The sequence below is a fragment of the Pristis pectinata genome, chromosome 17 (assembly GCF_009764475.1).
Source record: "Pristis pectinata isolate sPriPec2 chromosome 17, sPriPec2.1.pri, whole genome shotgun sequence".
NCBI classification, from domain to species: Eukaryota; Metazoa; Chordata; class Chondrichthyes; order Rhinopristiformes; family Pristidae; genus Pristis; species Pristis pectinata.
In genome coordinates, this window is record NC_067421.1 from 27,689,674 (window position 1) to 27,707,046 (window position 17,373).

The following is a 17,373-nucleotide window of genomic DNA, read 5'->3' on the forward strand; positions in this document are numbered from 1 at the left end:
TGTTTCAAGTAAGACCAAGGCTTTGTTGTCTTTATTTTTCCTGAATAATTATTTGGTTATTGTTAGAGTTCCCATGAGTAAATCTAGTATTTCCAGTGTGTTAAATTAACAACTGCAAACATCCAAAATGTGTCATTTAGATTTCTACTGCATCCTCCAATCAGATGTGGTAATTAACATGCATTTTTAATTATTTTGACAAGCCTTTATTATTACTGATCTTCACTCTGTTCCTAATTTTACATTTATTTCCACACAGATTCCATTTTACATTTGCATAGCCATTGGTAAAGGTGCTGGCTGACCCGTTTTTACTTCAGATTTCTAGTAGCTGCAGTATTTTAATTTTTGTTCTAATTGGTTTCCCTCTGCTAAAAATATTTTCAGTAAAACTATTCCAAAACTGACGTCCATCACCAAAGGTTTTATATATAAAATGGCCAAAGGATTGCTGGAAGTCCAAAAACCTTTGAGAATCTTAAGGAATGGAGGACAGAAAATTGGATCAAGAAAACAAAGGCAGCACCCACATAATTGTAGCATTTAAAACTGTTACTTTATCTCATTAATATTTTCAGCGCTCACAAATTAACTCATCTTTCTCATTCAAGAAACTAGCAATGATAAATGAAAAAATTGAGAAAATATATGGAAACAAACAAAACATTGAGTTTTTTTTAATGCAAACCTAAAATGTGTAGATCTGCAATTATTTGTATTTTTTTTTATATACATACGCAATTTGTTTGTATTTTTCCATAAATTTACCTGCAACCAATGGAGGGCCACTGTTGAGTAATTACAAGGATGCAAAAGAACTCTTCTGATATTGAGGGTGCAAAATTAATGATCTTACATCTAAAATGTGTAACTATTTCAAGAGCACTTTAAAAAAATAGAAACTGAAACTGTTTTGCATACACTTAAGCATCACAGTTGTGTTTAATCATCATAACATTGTCCTTTTAAATGACTCATAAAACTGTGAGGCATTGACAATGCAATCAGAATTTTAAGTTGGTAATCAAAAAAGTAAAGATTAAACAAAAATTTCCCAATGCCTTGGGTAAGCAACTGTGCAAAATAAAAATTACTCAAGAATATTGACTTCAAAATTTACTTGAATAATCAAAAATTACTTTGATGATATAATTTGTTCTCTTTCATGGCTTTGTTTACCTCTCATAATTTAGAGTTATTCTCACAAATTCATTTTGGTCTGCTCCTTTTGCTAACAGTTTGATGCAGGGGTTCATCATGCTGAAAGAAATCTGCAGTCCAGTGTTTTCTGATCTTTGCAGTGCTAGCTGAATGTGATGGCAAATCTTCCATGTTTTGTGTTATTTGTGATGTCAGCTGTATAATTGTTCATGCACTTACTAAAACAGGAATGTGGCCTTGAGCATCACAGCAGAATTGCAGTATGCCAAGCTTAATGTTTCCAGGTTTTATTGGGTTATTTTGGGAAATAATTTACACAGAACCAATTATTCTGGTCCCAATTTAAGCTCAAAAATTGTTAGGTTAGATATTTATAAGGGAACAAAAACAGTTTAGCACAATATTTAATGAAGAAATATTGGAAAATAATTTGGTAAGATATCTGCCACCGAAACTCCATCAATGCAATTCTCACTCCCTGACGATACTATTTCAATATTACCCTAGTTGACCTTGACACTCTAAACTGAAGCATATTCCAAATGCTCGTTGACCTTTGCAAGTGAAGACTGATGGCGGTATTCTGTACACATAACACAAGATCCTGTTCTCAGGTCTCTGCTTGTCATGTTACTGACTGAAAAGGAGTTAGAATTTTACTTTTACATGTAAACATTAAAACCCTGCTCTCTTTGTATACATTAAATAGGACTCTTTTAAAAAAAATGCTGTATTTTGAGAGAAGTAAGTAATGGTTTAAAGATATACAAGATTGAGTGCATTTATATTTAATGTTCAATGTTCACTTTGTGTCTCAATGACATACCTTTCCATCTTGTCCGGTATCATCACTATTCTCAGTGGCAAGAGTTGTGGTTGATGTGCTAATGACAGTCTCCGTAATAACAGAACTAACTGATGCGATATTCATTGCCCCACCAGAGGTAACTTGGGTGCCTCCATAAGCTTTATGGTGAGCTTCCGCACTCTGTTCATAATATTGTCGACTATTTACCTCCTTTAAAAAAGTGATTATTTTAGAAAATATTGCACATATGTTTTCACTCTGAAATTGGCAATAGTTTTCAAATACTTTTGGTGATTACAAATTAAGAATAAATGTATCACTGTCCAGTTCAAATTTCAGCTGAGAACATGCTTCCAGGTATTTAGAATCACAAACAAAACAAAAAAAAACAAAAAACACTTGTATATACCTGTTAAGTATTTTCTATTGGCTTAAACACTGTCACTTTTACGTTTAAGTATATTTTTGCATTCTTCAAAATGTGCTAAATACAAGGGGTTAAAAAAACCAGAAAATGACAACTACTTAAATGTAGGGGATCTTGCACAGACCCAACCAGAAACCATATCCAATTTGTCCTCAAAGCCATCCAGTAACCCTTTGAGTGAAGTTATTAACTTGATGTCAGTTGTCTTTTGTAATCCATTATCAAGTCAAATGAAGCCACCAAGACATATTTTGCATGTGATCCATACAGCCCAGTAGTTAAAGAATGACTTGTGGACTCAATGGGCCATTTAACAACCCTGATTGTTCTATTCTTTTGTTTAAAAAAGTTTTTCTGACTACATCCAGATATAACAGCTTTCTATTACAGCAGTTCCACACTGAATCTATGACTTGGTATCATAGCTGATGTACTCTCATTGGCAGGACTGCTTCTGCAAATTTGATATATATTGGCCTAGATTTTGCAGATGAAATAAAGCCAAGGCTGTCAGCACTTAAGTTATTATAGAGCAAATTGGACCACATTTTTTTAGCATCCATTAGAATGAAAGAGACTGGCCAGGAATATATTGGAAGATGAATTGGCTTTTCAATAGCAGAACTGGGTGAGTACATGAATGCATAGTCACAATCTCACCCCAGGGGAAAAAAAAACAAATTATAGCAGAGTCTATTTCAGAAAGTTGTCCAATACAGAAAAATTGAACAAGATAGGGCTAATAGTCTCCAGAGGTTAGTGCAATCAGAGGTGTTCTCATGGAAACAAACATGATTCTGAGAGAACTTTATAGAGTAGATGTTTTGAGGATGCCTCCCCTGGTGAAGAGCCCAGAACTAGGTTTGTCATCCCTGGATAGAAAGTTGATCACTTAAAACTAGGATGAGAAGGAATTTCTTCTCTCAGAAATTTGTGAATCTTTAGATATCTCTCCCTAAGAGAACTGTGGATGCTGCGTTATGTACATTCAAGGCCAAAGGTGTTTGAATCAAATTATGAAGGGGTTTAAGAAGGAAAATCAAGTTGAGACAAAGATTAGATGAGCCATGATCTTACTGAGTATTGCAGCAGGATCAGGGGCTATATGCCCTATTTCTGCTCCTACTTCTCATATTTAGCATCACAGAGTTGCCAGGGAGAGAGCAGTGGAAATTAGTGGTTACATAGAACACTATAGCACAGTACAGGCCCTCCGGCCCACAATGTTGTGCCAACATTTTATCCTGCTCTAAGATCTATCTAACCCTTCCCTCCCACATAGCCCCCTATTTTTCTATCATTCGTCTAAGAGTCTCTTAAATGTCCCCAATGTATCTGCCTCCACAACCTCTGCAGGCAGTGGGTTCCACGCACCTACCACTCTCTGTGTTTAAAAAAAACTTACCCCTGACATCCCCCTTATACCTTCCTCCAATCATCTTAAAATTATGTCCCCTCATGTTAGCCATTGTCACACTGGGAAAAAGTCTCTATGACTGTCCACTCAATCTATGCCTCTTATCATCTTGTACACCTCTATCAAGTCCCCTCTCATCCTTCTTCTCTCTAAAGAGAAAAGCCCTAGCTCTCTCAACCTATCCTGTTGAAGAAGTTTGCAAAAGAGACCGAAAGCATTGGATTATGTCTTCCCAATGTTCAGTTGAAGGAAATTGCTGCTCATCTAGCAGTAAATATTGTACAAGCAGTCTGACAACTTAGAGACAATAGGGGATTCTCAAAAGGTTGTGATGAGGTAGATCTGGGTTTCAATAGAGATGCCCTTATATTTTAGGATGACATGCCAAAGAATAGCATGTCTTCATGTCCAGAAGTGGGATGAAAAACCATTGCACGTGATAGTAACGATGAAGTTGCCGTGATTACTATCAAATATTACAGGTGTGAGGGTACATCTGGTCAATAAAACCTTAGGCATCCAGGGTCACAAGGGTGTTCATGGAATATACAGTCAACCTTTTTGGATAGGTATCAAGAGTAAATGCTCCCTTTTAACACCTGTTCCGAGATGATTAAAACTAGTCTAGGCCTAGATGACAGTTGTCAGCCCCATGGCAGAGGCTGATGTTCAAAATGAACTTTTTCCTGTCAGAGTTTTTGTGCAGTGTATTGCCTGCTCCACACTATGAGTGACATACTTTTTGCAGATCCAGGGGGCTGGTTGGCCCGACTTTCATAACTAGTTATGAGACTTGAAAGAGCAGCTGATTTTCTGGCCTGTAGCTCCCAGATTGGTGCACAGAATGGTTGAGAATCCAGACGGTGATTCTCTAGTCATGACTGGTCAGATAAATGTGGAAAACCAGCTAGAACACAGAGGAGACTATTTGGAGGAAGCTTATGTAACCAACCAGATCAAAGCAAGTTGAGAAAGATGAGAAGGTATGGTGTCCAATGGTCACAGTCACACAGAATGTAATCTGTGATTTCGATAAGAACTGTTTCAGAATTGTCATAGGTGAAAATCTAATTGGACAGATTCAAAGGTATATTCACATTGATTATATGTATTATTGTTATTAACCTATAGAGTGGAACACTGCATTAAACTACGTTAATCTGTGAAATCTGTACAAAATAAAAACCAAATATTCTCATGCTTCACTGAAGGAAGCTTTTTTTTAAAAAAAATCTAAAGTTTAATAAAATTATTGTAAACTTTCCTCAAGTGATCACTTTTAAAACAACAGTTGGCTACTGAGTATCAAAACTGACTGACTAGAAAAAATAAATTAGTGATTAATGGCAAGCCGCTTGCACACTTGGTTCACACTTGGTTTACATGGCAACTCAGTGTGAACTTGCAGAACAAAGCCATTGACAAGACTTTTTACATCATGTGGGGAGGACAAGGGACATTCAGTAGCCCTCAAATGCATTCTAAACACACAAAAAATTATAATTTTTTAAATACATGTTTGAATAATGTTAATGAAAACCAAAGCATGTAAGAACATTTATATGAACTTGGACAATTAAAAAGATCTAATAATTACCACCACATACCACCTTGTTCTTGATCTATTTTAATGAAAAATTCATTGCATCAGGTCAAACCTGACACAGACTGATAGTAAAGCAATGTTGAAACTTTGCAACTTCCATGGGAAATACAATGCAGTCAAACAATTGTCAGCAAGTGTTCGACTGATAAAATCCCAAATTTGTTGGTACATTACGTGAGGTAATGCCATAAATTACAACTGGAACTTCTGGCATTTCTCAGCAAAATCCAGGCCAATAAAACATTCAAGTTATGAGAAACAAGCCTCATTGTAGGTAAAAAAATCAAACTGAAAACTCAATTCTCAAATCTGACATTCAATGGAAATCATATCTACTAAAGTAGTAAAAATTACATAAACATGAAACAATATTACAGTTGAACTATTCCATATACAACATAACAATACTTTTTAAAAAATGTATCAATTTCCAAAGAAACTGGAATTCTATGTTAATCACTGAATACAGATTTGTGCCCACTGTCACATATCAATTATAGCAAGTGAAATCTGGTGAACACAAAAGAAAATGCACTACAGAGTGATTTATCTACAGAAGTAGTATTTGAAACTGAGGTGCGTAGGAATTTCTTCTCACAGAGGATGGTGAATCGCTGATATTCTCTACCTCAGAGCATAGTGGAGGCTAGATCACTCGAGGCATTTAAAGAGGAGGCAGATAAATTGTTGACAGGTTGAGGAATTAAGGGCTTTATGGATCTAGCACAGAAGAGGAGTAAAAGCTGGGACAAATCAACAATCATCACAACAATCAAGCTTGAGGGGCCAAGTGGCTTATTTTCATGTGTGTGAAGTAATTCCAAGGCCATAAATAAATAAATGGCAACACATTGTGTTTCATGTAAACCAAATTCTAGACTGATCGTCAATCAGTGTTCTGACACTAATTTTGAACCACACCCTTTAACAAAGTGTTATATTAATCTAGTGGTTCTAAAGCTTGGTAATACTTCCCTCTCAGTTGTCAGTATTTGACAATTACATGCACAGCAAAATTATATTATTTTTAACTTCACATTCACATGAAGGATAAAAATAAATATTAAAATTAATACTTTTTCCAATATACAGCCTTGTAAAGGAGATATAGAAATGACATTTTCCCACTCCCAGTTAATATGATGTGACACTTGTAAAACCAGGTAGGAAATGTACAGACCCAAGTAGGTGCTTCCTCGAGCATTACATTTGTTTAATACGATTCCATAAATTTCATCATTATGGATGGCTGGTTAAAGTGAAGCAACAGATTAAAATAGGGAAATTATGTAGAAAATATTTTTAACACTCCATAACTTGCAATGTCTTAAAACCTAATTTCATAGAAAAGTGTAATCATAAAAATACTTGCGTGTCCTACAATTTTAACCATTGATCGTCTCTATCTCATTGTGCTGTGTCATAACATTGTCAAAAAAATACCCTTCACTCCAAAGCACTACCAATGTGCAAACTTTTTAGATCACTGGAGGTATTGGATTTCAGTGATATTATAAATGTAGTCAATGCAGACAGGAAGTAATTTTTATGGCTGCTAATACAAAGGAAGTAGATGCATCATTTATAGACTATGAAAAGGAGAGCCATTTTAATCAAAAATATATGGAAAATGTTATCCACATTCCAGTCATGTAATTATCTACAGTCACCCTCATTTTCTGAGGAAAAATAACAGCTAACTTGTTATAATAATTTACTGAAATGCCTCAAAGATTTTCTCCAGTTTGTTAGTATTTCTCTCAAGCTTAAATTGGATTACTTGCAGATAATCAGCCTTGGACAGAGGTCTTTGAGGAGGAAGGATCAGCTAATATAGCGATGCTACCAAATATTTTTATGTCCAAACAAAAACCTCAGGTGGGACCTCATTTGAATCTCTTATCTGGAAGACAAGATCTGCAAAAACACAACACTCTACCTTTAATGCATTCCAAGTATCAGCCTAAATTATGCGTTCAAGTCTCTGGAATTCAGTCTTAACCAATGACTTTCTGACACTGGCCTAGGCTCCTCCATCACCTTGGACAGAATATCAACTGTTGAAATAAAGACAAGGATAGCGATGGAAGCCATGGCTATGACCAAACTGACAACATGTGAGAAGGTAAGGATATTAGCATTGCTGCCAAAATCAGATTATACAAAACCCTTGTCACGTCCATTGTCATGGACAGCTATGAAAGCCACATTTGGGAAACATCCACAAGCATTTGAAAAGAAACATTATCATAAGATCCTGATGATTTTGTATCTAGAAAGAAATCTAATGGATACGTACAGCAAACAATTAAGTCTATAGGTGAAAAAAAGAGCCTCTTCTTAACACCATCAAAAACGAAACTGCAATGTTTTGGCCATGAGGAACTGCAGCCTCTCGAAAACAATACCTCAGGGAGCAGTTGAACGGAAAAGAAAGAGAGGAAGACAAAAGAAGACCTGGTTAGAAAACATCAAATAATGGACTGGAGCCACATTATCCAAGCTACTCCAGAGGTCCCAGGAATATGCAACTGGAGGTGAGTAACTGCAGTGTAGTAGGGTATGGTAGAGTATCCAAATGACTGAATTAGTAATGGGAACATTTGTTGTAGTAATAGTAGTAGTAGTAGTAGTAGTAGTAGTAATTTCTGATCTGAAGATATGAGTGGGGCCATTTGATTAGGATTGCTACCTATTTGACTTTCAATAAGCTTAAGTTTCTGTGTAGCATTAAAAAAATATTCTTACCATGCCGTCACTGACTCTTTTGAGTAATGCAAAATTTGACGTAAAGCAAGCAGACTTACCTGTGTAACTTGAATTTGGAAAGTGGTATGAGGGTTGCGGAAATGAGTTTTATAATGCTTGACTGCTTCATCACGTCTATTGAAACCATTTCGACAGCGGTAGCAATGCCAGTGTGCACCTTTAAATTTTTTCTCTCCTTTAATAGTTCCAATAATGTCACAGTGGTTACAGCAACGAAGAATCTTCAAGCCTGGAAAATAGGAAAAGTGACAATTTACACAAGCATTAGGAAGTCCCCCATAAAGTGGAGTGGAATTTGAAGTAAATTGGTAAAGCAGACATGAATTTCCAAATAAAAAAATTATTCCAAGAACTGGGCAACATTTTCATTTGGATTTTGTCTCCTCGTCTCCTGAAGTTGGGTTGAATCCAGGCTGCATGAACAGGAAGAAAGTCTTAGCCTTCTGTCTGTGGTCATTTAATCATGTTTAGCAAGTTTCATCACTTTTAAGCCAGTAAAAGGCTGGGGAGCCAAATAACTAGAATATTGCCTACAGTTCAGCACAAAGCAGCAGTCTTACTCAAAGGACGTGTTAATGGCTAATTTGAGAAGTGAAAGCCTTCACAAAATGTTATTGTAGGTTCTTCACTGACACTGGGGTTTAAAATTCATTGTTGAGATTGATAAGCAGCAGCTTTATTTTAGATGAAAATAGTAGAATTACTCAGCAGGTCAGGCAAGTGCCTGTGAAGAGAGAAACAGAGTTAATATTTCAGACTGATAATCTCTCATCAGAACAGTTCTGTTGAGAGATCATTTACCCGAAACATTTAACTTTGTTTTTCACTCCTTGGGTGCACTCTGACCTGCTGAGTATTTCCCAAATTTTGTGTTTTTATCTCTGATTTCCAGCATCTGCAGTTTTTATTGTTTTTCAGTTAATATTTTACGTCTGACATGGACTGTAAATAATCCAGAAGTACTAAAGTCTGTCTAGATGCCAAAATAAAAATGGTTCCATTCCTCCGTACAGATTTCATATTTTTAATTCCATTTTGTAGCTAGAATTTAGTCCATAGTTCATGTCCCTTCATGACACTTTGAAGTAAATCTGTATGTACCACTTGATAAAATTACACTGCAGTGGTGGCCCTATTCAGATTTACATTATAGAATGGAATCCAGATGAAGAATTTAAATATACATTCCAATTAAGCCAGGTGATGCATGATGGCAGTGTAATTTCACAAAATGTAGCACACATATTCATCCCAGATATCATCCTAGCTCTTAATCTTAGTTAGCTTTCACAAGTCTTAAGAAAGCAAAGCGTCTAATAACAATTGACTCAACACTAGCAATCCAAGCCAACTAAAATTAGGCAGTTTCTCCTGCCAGAGAATGGTGTTCGGCATGAAGGTTTTAAAATGGAGAAAAATTATAAAATTGTGTTAAGCAACAACAAACAAAATCAAAATCAGAACACAGTAAAAATAAAGCTAAGCACAGATCCTAACTCAAGTTTTTAAAAATTATTATCCTAAGCTGGAATAGCAAAATAAAATGATGAGAAATGTATTGTGTGAAGAAATTTAACTGCTGCCCTAAGCAATAATTTGTTTCTCATATTATCTTATTGTTTTATATCTAATTTTGAATACAATACAGTTCTCAAAATTTGAATAATTCCACACATTATATACTTACTCTGGGATCATTTTTGAAAGGAAATTGACCACTAAGTACTTAAATGACTAATTAGTACTAATCAAATAGGGAAGAAAATGCCGTGAGAACTTTTCAGACTTAATCAGCTTTTTACACAGAAACACAGATATTCTAGACTTCAGAAAAACAAAACAAAAGCATTTCCTGAACCATTAGTCCTGACTTAAAACACTGTAGAAAAGAATTCCATTTGAATTCTACGAATGCACAATCAGAATGATGTACCACTGAAGAGCTCCTTTGCCAAACAGAACAATAACTTAAAATCTGCACATTAGTGGTGCTGTCTGCATCTTTGCAGATGTTTTTCTTAATTATAAAATCAATTATGAGCTTTAACAGACCTAAATGCTGTACTATTTTGATTTGTTATTAAATATATTTACAAACATATGCATTTTACAGAGGTGCAAAATATTGGGAAGACTGAAGCTATTGCCATAATTTCCCACCACAAACTGTGTTGACTGCCCAAGTGACTGAAGTTGAACCAAACTGTTTGTCGCCATAGTTCCCATTTCACCCAGAGATGAATGCTTCACCTCATTTCCAAGATAGCCTACTCTCCTGTCTTTGTTACTTCTTCATGGGCCTATTCCAAAATTTTCCTGGCCGGCATCAAATAAAACTAAACTTGTTCAAAACTCAGTTTCCTGCACTCCAAGACCCACTCACCCACCCCCCTTGATCATTGTCTTATACTGCCACTAGTTTTTAAGATTCTCATATTTAATTTCAAACCCCTCCACTCCATCGCCCCCTCCCCTTCTTTTAACCTACTCTAGTCCTAAGCGTCTCAGATTTGAATTCTTCCTATTCATATGCAGTAAAATTCTGACAATCCAGCACCATCAGGACGTATGATGCTGAATCAGCAGATTTTCTGAACTTCTGAATACTACTCCAATTAATATCCCAGGAACATTATGTCACTTGTTTTATTTTTTTAAAAAATTACACAGTAATATAATAAACACAGTATGATAATAATATTGTCATAACAAGTTAAAACATACAAACATTGCAGATCTGTCTCTGGCATTAAACTTGCCTACGTTCCTGACCCTGACTGCACACTGAGCCCACTCTCCAGACTAATGATCACAAAATATTGGGATTTCTGAACAATTAGATAGAAGACTGCCTGCACTTTAGGCTCTTCATCCATCTGGCCAATATTTCCCCATGCGTCAAATTTTGTTTGATGACAACTCTATGAAGCATCTTGAGGTATTTTGGTACATTAAAAGCACTACATAAAATCATATTGTCACTATTAGAACCATAGAATTTTACAGAAGGGGCCATCCATTTATCAGTTTAGTTAATTTCTGCTCTGTCAGCACAATACAGAATTGATTACAATATCCAGTTGTTTTCCTATAGCTCTATTTCAAATGTTTACCTTATTCTTCTAAGGGTTTCAATAAAATAATTCCTGTCTCAACTAGTTTGTATGCTACATCAATTCATTCACTATATAAAATGTTTCTCCTAGCTCCTGTCCAACAAATTTAATTTGATGAAACTCGTTTGTCAGTGATCCCACAATCAATGCTCCTTCTTTAATCAATTTATCAGTGTAGTTTCTAATGATTAAAATATCCATCAAGTTTCTTCGTAGCCTTCTCTATTCCACTGAAAGCACAATCTCAATACTCCAAGCTTTTCCCCACCATGGTCTGTAAACGCTCTGAGGAATTTAATGAGAAAAACAATGTGCTCAAAACTGCATATGGTATATTAAATGTAGCCTAATCATAGGCTTATACAAATTTACTATAAACTCTCTGTTCCCGTATTCCATGTAAAATCATAAATTGCATTTTAAAATCAAATGCCAACAGCCTTTTCTATTTTCCTTTGTTCACACTTAAAGAATTATGTATTTATCTGCATTTGTGGTTCATTCACTCTGCAGCGTGCAGTATCATTAACCCAAACACATTTCCATTTGTTGTTATATTCCTGTCAAGTTGCATTATATTGTCAAGCTGCATCCTCTACGTTATATTGCACTGCATGTCATTTGCTTGAAATTCCACTTATTAGTGCAAAAAATTCTATTATTAGGCGGATATTAATTTTAAGTTTTAATATCTCTACTTTTCTATGAACTTTCTTCATAGTTGTATCTCCTTTATTTCTTAGAAATACTGTGAACTTATTTTGCACGTTCTCCAACTCATATCGTGAAGAATGACTGCATCATCTGGGCCTCTACTCACTGAAGTTTAAAATAAGAGATGATCTCAATGAAACAAATAAAATTTTGAGTGGTGGCTTCACATGGTAAACCCAGAGAGGATATTTCCTCTCAATGAGAAATCTAGAACCAAGGACATGGTTTCAGAATAAGGGGTCGCCCATTTAAGATAGAGATGAGAAGAAACTTCTCCTCTCAGAGGGTTGTGACTCTTTGGAATTTTCTTTCTCAGAGCTTTGGAGACTGAATCATTGTGTGTGTTCAAGACCAAGACTGGCAATTTTTTGGACTGTATGGGACTTGAGAGTTATGGGCAACAGGCAAGAAATCAGAGTTGAGGCAGAGTTCAGATCAACATGAGCAGTGGAATACACTTAAGAGGCTGTATGACCTACCTCCTGCTCCTGTTTCTTAAATTATTTTCTAAACAACTAACTTCACAACATGGCTTCTTCCATTCCACTTTACGTTAGAGAAACCAACAAACAGGAAGCAAGTTTCCATATCAGATTTATCTCAAACTGTGAACCCTCCTCCTCTCTTCTGTTTTCCAAGGTCTTTTTATATTCAATTGCAAGATAATTTGGAAGGCAAAAACCAGTTAAGATATCTTTATTAGTCACATATACATCGAAACACACAGTGAAATGCATCTTTTGTGTAGTGTGTTCTGGGTGCAGCCAGCAAGTGTCGCCACGCTTCCAGCGCCAACATAGCACGCCCACAACTCCTAACCCGTACGTCTTTGGAATATGGGAGGAAACCGGAGCACCTGGAGGAAACCCACGCAGACATGGGGAGAACGTACAAGCTCCTTACAGACAGCAGTGGGAATTGAACCCGGGTCGCTGGCGCTGTAATAACATTACATTAACCGTTACACTACCACGCCTGCCCACATGATCAAATTGCAATTCATACATCTAGTAAGAACCTCAAGACCTCCCACGACTGTATCCAAGTGGTTCTTAAATGACTGTGGTGTTTTTACCTTCACTACTCTCTGATTCCATGCATTTATTGTTAACAAAATCCTGGTGGCTTCAAAAGTAAACTTGCTTTCTATTAGTTAAGCTAATGACCCCTGTCTTCTTCCTCAACTCAGAAATTTTCCAACATCTTTCCCAGTTTAAAACCGTGTACTCATCCATAAAATAATCATTTGCTCTTTCAAGATTGAAAAATCCAAGTTTTTCTAACTTAAAGCATTAATTACTTTTATAAGAACATGCATTACAAGTTGCTTCTTAAATTAAATTTTTAAAAAATTTTATTTACAGCATGGTAACAGGTCCTTCCGGCCCAACAAGTCCGCGCTGCCCATTTTAAACCCATAGTAACCTACCCGTACGTCTTTAGAATGTGGGAGGAAACCGGAGCACCCGGAGGAAACCCACGCAAACACAGGGGAATGTACAAATTCCTTACAGACAGCGACGGGAATTGAACCCCGATCGCTGGCGCTGTAATAGCGTCACACTCACCGCTACGTTACCGGGCTGCCCCAAAGATTCATCAAACAAAATTTGGATACTGAGACACAGAAACATTAAGGCAGATAACCCAAAGTTTGATCAAAGAAGTAGCTTTCAAGAAACATCAAAAATAGGGAACAAACAAGTGTAGTGAAGGAAATCCAGAATTTATGTCTCTAGTAGCAGAAGGCTTTGTTTTCAGTGGTGGAGGAATTAAATTTGGGGATTCTTCCTCTTCCCACCCCCCCCCCCACAAAGACCAGAGATAAACCCCATTTCTGTACCCTTCACTGCCTGCATTTCTCATTTGTTTCACCTTCTCCAGGACCAGACAGTGTACTCCAGACAAGTCACTCTATGATGGGTGTTTAATTACCACCTCCTTTCTGCTGTAGTCTATTGTTTTGGCTATAGAGCTCAGTATTTAATTGATTGCCTATTTTTAGTGTTTAGTATTTTGAGCATCAAATTTCCTGGGTCTCATTCAATGCTTCACAAATCTCCTTTAGAATTCTATGATCCCTGCAATTTAAAAAAAAAATCCATTGTGTTCTGTAATGTAACCATTAAAAAGAATCCAAATGTGAAGTTTTAATCACTTTACAAAAATATTTTGTAACAATGCTTTTCTTCCCTTTTCAAAGAGGAATGGCCCTTTGCTAAGCTTTGATATGAATTCGCCTTCTTATAAGGCAGTTCCTTGGGATGAAAGATGACTTACTTGAACTCTGGTTTTGTGGCTTCTGAGGTGGCTGAGGCCAATCTGGCAACCACAGACTCTTCCACAGTTCGAGTAAGCCTGTGGGTAGTTATAGGCAAGGGGTCTGCTCCTTCATCAGGTTACGCAGGTGCAACCAATGCACAGCCTCGAGGTTCTCAGCACTATTCTGAATGCTCCTTTTCCATTTCTGTGAGCCAGAGACTCCCAGTAGTCACTAGGGATATTACATTTCTTCAAGGCTTTGAGTACTTTTCCTTTGTATGCCTAGTTATCTCTTCCCATGCCAGAGCTATGTTTTGCGAGTCTGATCTTGCCTGTCCAATTTGGCTGAATATGTGTAAGTTGAGTCTCAGTACTGGAATTGTGGCCTGGGAGAGGATAATGACATTGGTTCGATTATTCTTACAGCAAATTTGGATTCTGCAGTGACAGTATTGGTGGTATTTTTCCAGAACCTTGAGATGCCTACTGTAGGTAGTTCAGATCTCAGAACAATATAGGAGGGCAGGAATCAGTACTGCCCAGCAGACCACGAGTTTTGTGCCAGTCTGAAGTCTTGATCTTCAGCTCGCACAAAATATAGCAGTGAGGAATTTTTTTTACAATTTTGTATTTGAACAGGCAGTGTTACACTGAATGTCATTTATAACAGATGAATCTTTGATCTTTATAAACCTCATTACTCACAATAAATGACAATCGCATCATAACAAATGCTGATGTAAACACTGGATAAAATGGTAAATGAAAGAAAGCATTAATTGGAAGTATCCTGATCAGCTAAGTTTTCTTTCGAAACAACTAATTTTATTTGATTATTGGAAATACAAGTAATGATTAATGGAAATACTTGGGGAGGTTGCTGAGGCTAATAGTGTAAAGAACAATTTTAAGCTCAGATATGCAAACCAACTTTGATGCAATATAACCAAAAAGTAGTTGAGGTACAGTCATTATGCTTGCATACTATTCATAATCTATCACCTCAAATTATACCTGGCTGTATGAACATTTGGAGAGGTAATAATATGATTAGGAAAAGTCAGCATGGCTTTGTTAAGGACAGGTCCTGCCTTACAAGTCTGATTGAATTTTTTGAGGATGTGACTAAGCACATTGATGAAGGGAGAGCAGTATAGTGTATATGGATTTCAGCAAGGCGTTTGATAAGGTACCCCATGCGAGGCTTATGGAGAAGGTGAGGAGACATGGGATCCAAGGGGACATTGCAGTGTGGATCTAGAACTGGCTGGCCCACAGAAGGCAAAGAGTGGTTGCTGAAGGGTCGTATTCTGCGTGGAGGTCGGTGACCAGTGGTGTACCTCAGGGGTCTGTACTGGGACCCTTACTATTTGTGATTTTTATAAATGACCTGGATGAGGAAATGGAGGGGTGGGTTAGTAAGTTTGCGGATGACACGAAGGTTGGGGATGTTGTGGATAGTTTGGAGGGCTGTCAAGAGGTTACAGAGGGACATAGATAGGATGCAGTTGGGCTGAGAAGTGGCAGATGCAGTTCAACCCAAATAAGTGTGAAGTGGTTCATTTTGGTAGGTCAAATTTGTTGGCGGAATATAGTATTAATGGTAGGACTCTTGGCAATGTGGAGGATCAGAGGGATCTTGGGGTCCGAGTCCATAGGACGCTCAAAGCGGCTGCGCAGGTTGACTCTGTGGTTAAGAAGGCATATGGTGTATTGTCCTTCGTCAATCGGGGAATTGAATTTAGGAGCCGTGAGGTATTGTTGCAGTTATATAGGTCCCTGGTCAGAGCCCACATGGAGTACTGTGCTCAGTTCTGGTCATCTCACTACAGGAAAGAAGTGGAAGCCATAGAGACGGTGCAGAGGACATTTACAAGGATGCTGCTTGGAATGCGGAGCATGCCTTATGAAAGCAGGTTGAGGGAACTCGGCCTTTTCTCCTTGGAGAGACGGAGGATGGGGGGGGGACCTGATTGAGGTGTATAAGATGATGAGAGGTATTGATAGGGTAGATAGTCAGAGGCTTTTTCCCAGGACTGAATTGGTGGCCACAAGAGGACATAGCTGCTGGGGAGTAGATATAGAGGAGATGTCAAGGGTAAGTTTTTTTTACTCAGAGAGTGGTGAGTGCGTGGAATGGGCTGCTGGAAACGGTGGTGGAGGCTGATACAATAGGGTCTTTCAAGAGACTCTTAGATAGGTGCATGGAGCTGAGTAAAATAGAGGGCTATGGGTAAGCCTAGTAATTTCTAGGGTAGGGACATGTTCGGCACAGCTTTGTGGGCCAAAGGGCCTGGATTGTGCTGTAATTGTTCTATGTTCTATGTATGAGACAGGAATGTGCAACTACTAATAATTTAACCTCATATCCTGAAAATCAAAATTCCCTTCTGGACACAAATAAACATTTACAATTGTATTTGAAAATGCTGGAAGCAATCAGCAGGTCAAGAACATTGGTAGGCAGAGAAAAGAGTTGATGTTTCGGGTCAAGGACCCTTTATCAAAACTGGAGAAGTGAGAAGAGTGTTTGAAGTTTTAGAGAAGCAGATGATGGAGAGAAGAAAGAGAATATCAATGACATGGAGCAAAGTTGTCAAGGTAACAACTATTTTATAAACAGGCAGTGGAGACAGAGGAGAAAAATGAAACAAATCAAATGGGGGTGGGGGGAGGTTGCCTGAACTTATAGAATTTAATATTAAGTCTTGTGGATTCTAACATACGCAAACCAAATGTATTGCTGGATGTATTTTCCCCACAGTTCAAGTGAACATTGTAAGATAATATCTTGCTTGCCTAAACAGAAACTAGGATGAGTCTTAAACAAAAAAAATTGCAGTGCTGCACTCTGGGCAGGTTTGTGGATCATTCACATTTGAAAATTAGTTGGGAAACTTAACCCTCAAAATCATCCTTTTCACTCCTTTAATAACCAGTTAAAATTGCTGTTTGGATATCCAAATATTCTTGCATCATTGAAAGCAGGGTGTCACTAGAGGAAATTAACAGTTTTACAAACACTATTGGTAAACACTTTACAAAGCTTAAGTTATCTCCAACTATTCAATGAAAAAGATTGCATTGCTGATG

General features: G+C 37.2%; 1 protein-coding gene across 1 annotated transcript in view; it reads right to left on the bottom strand.

Moving 5' to 3' along the window:
• The window catches only part of zgc:193801 (uncharacterized protein LOC564476 homolog), a 52,579-nt gene that overhangs the window by 14,177 nt on the left and 21,029 nt on the right, over window positions 1–17,373 (bottom strand). The window contains exons 3-4 of the mRNA XM_052032223.1: window positions 8,227–8,417; window positions 1,988–2,179 (exon numbers count right to left, since the gene is read on the bottom strand). Coding sequence (XP_051888183.1) covers window positions 1,988–2,179; window positions 8,227–8,417 — 383 coding nt within the window. The remainder of the gene's footprint in view (window positions 1–1,987; window positions 2,180–8,226; window positions 8,418–17,373) is intronic.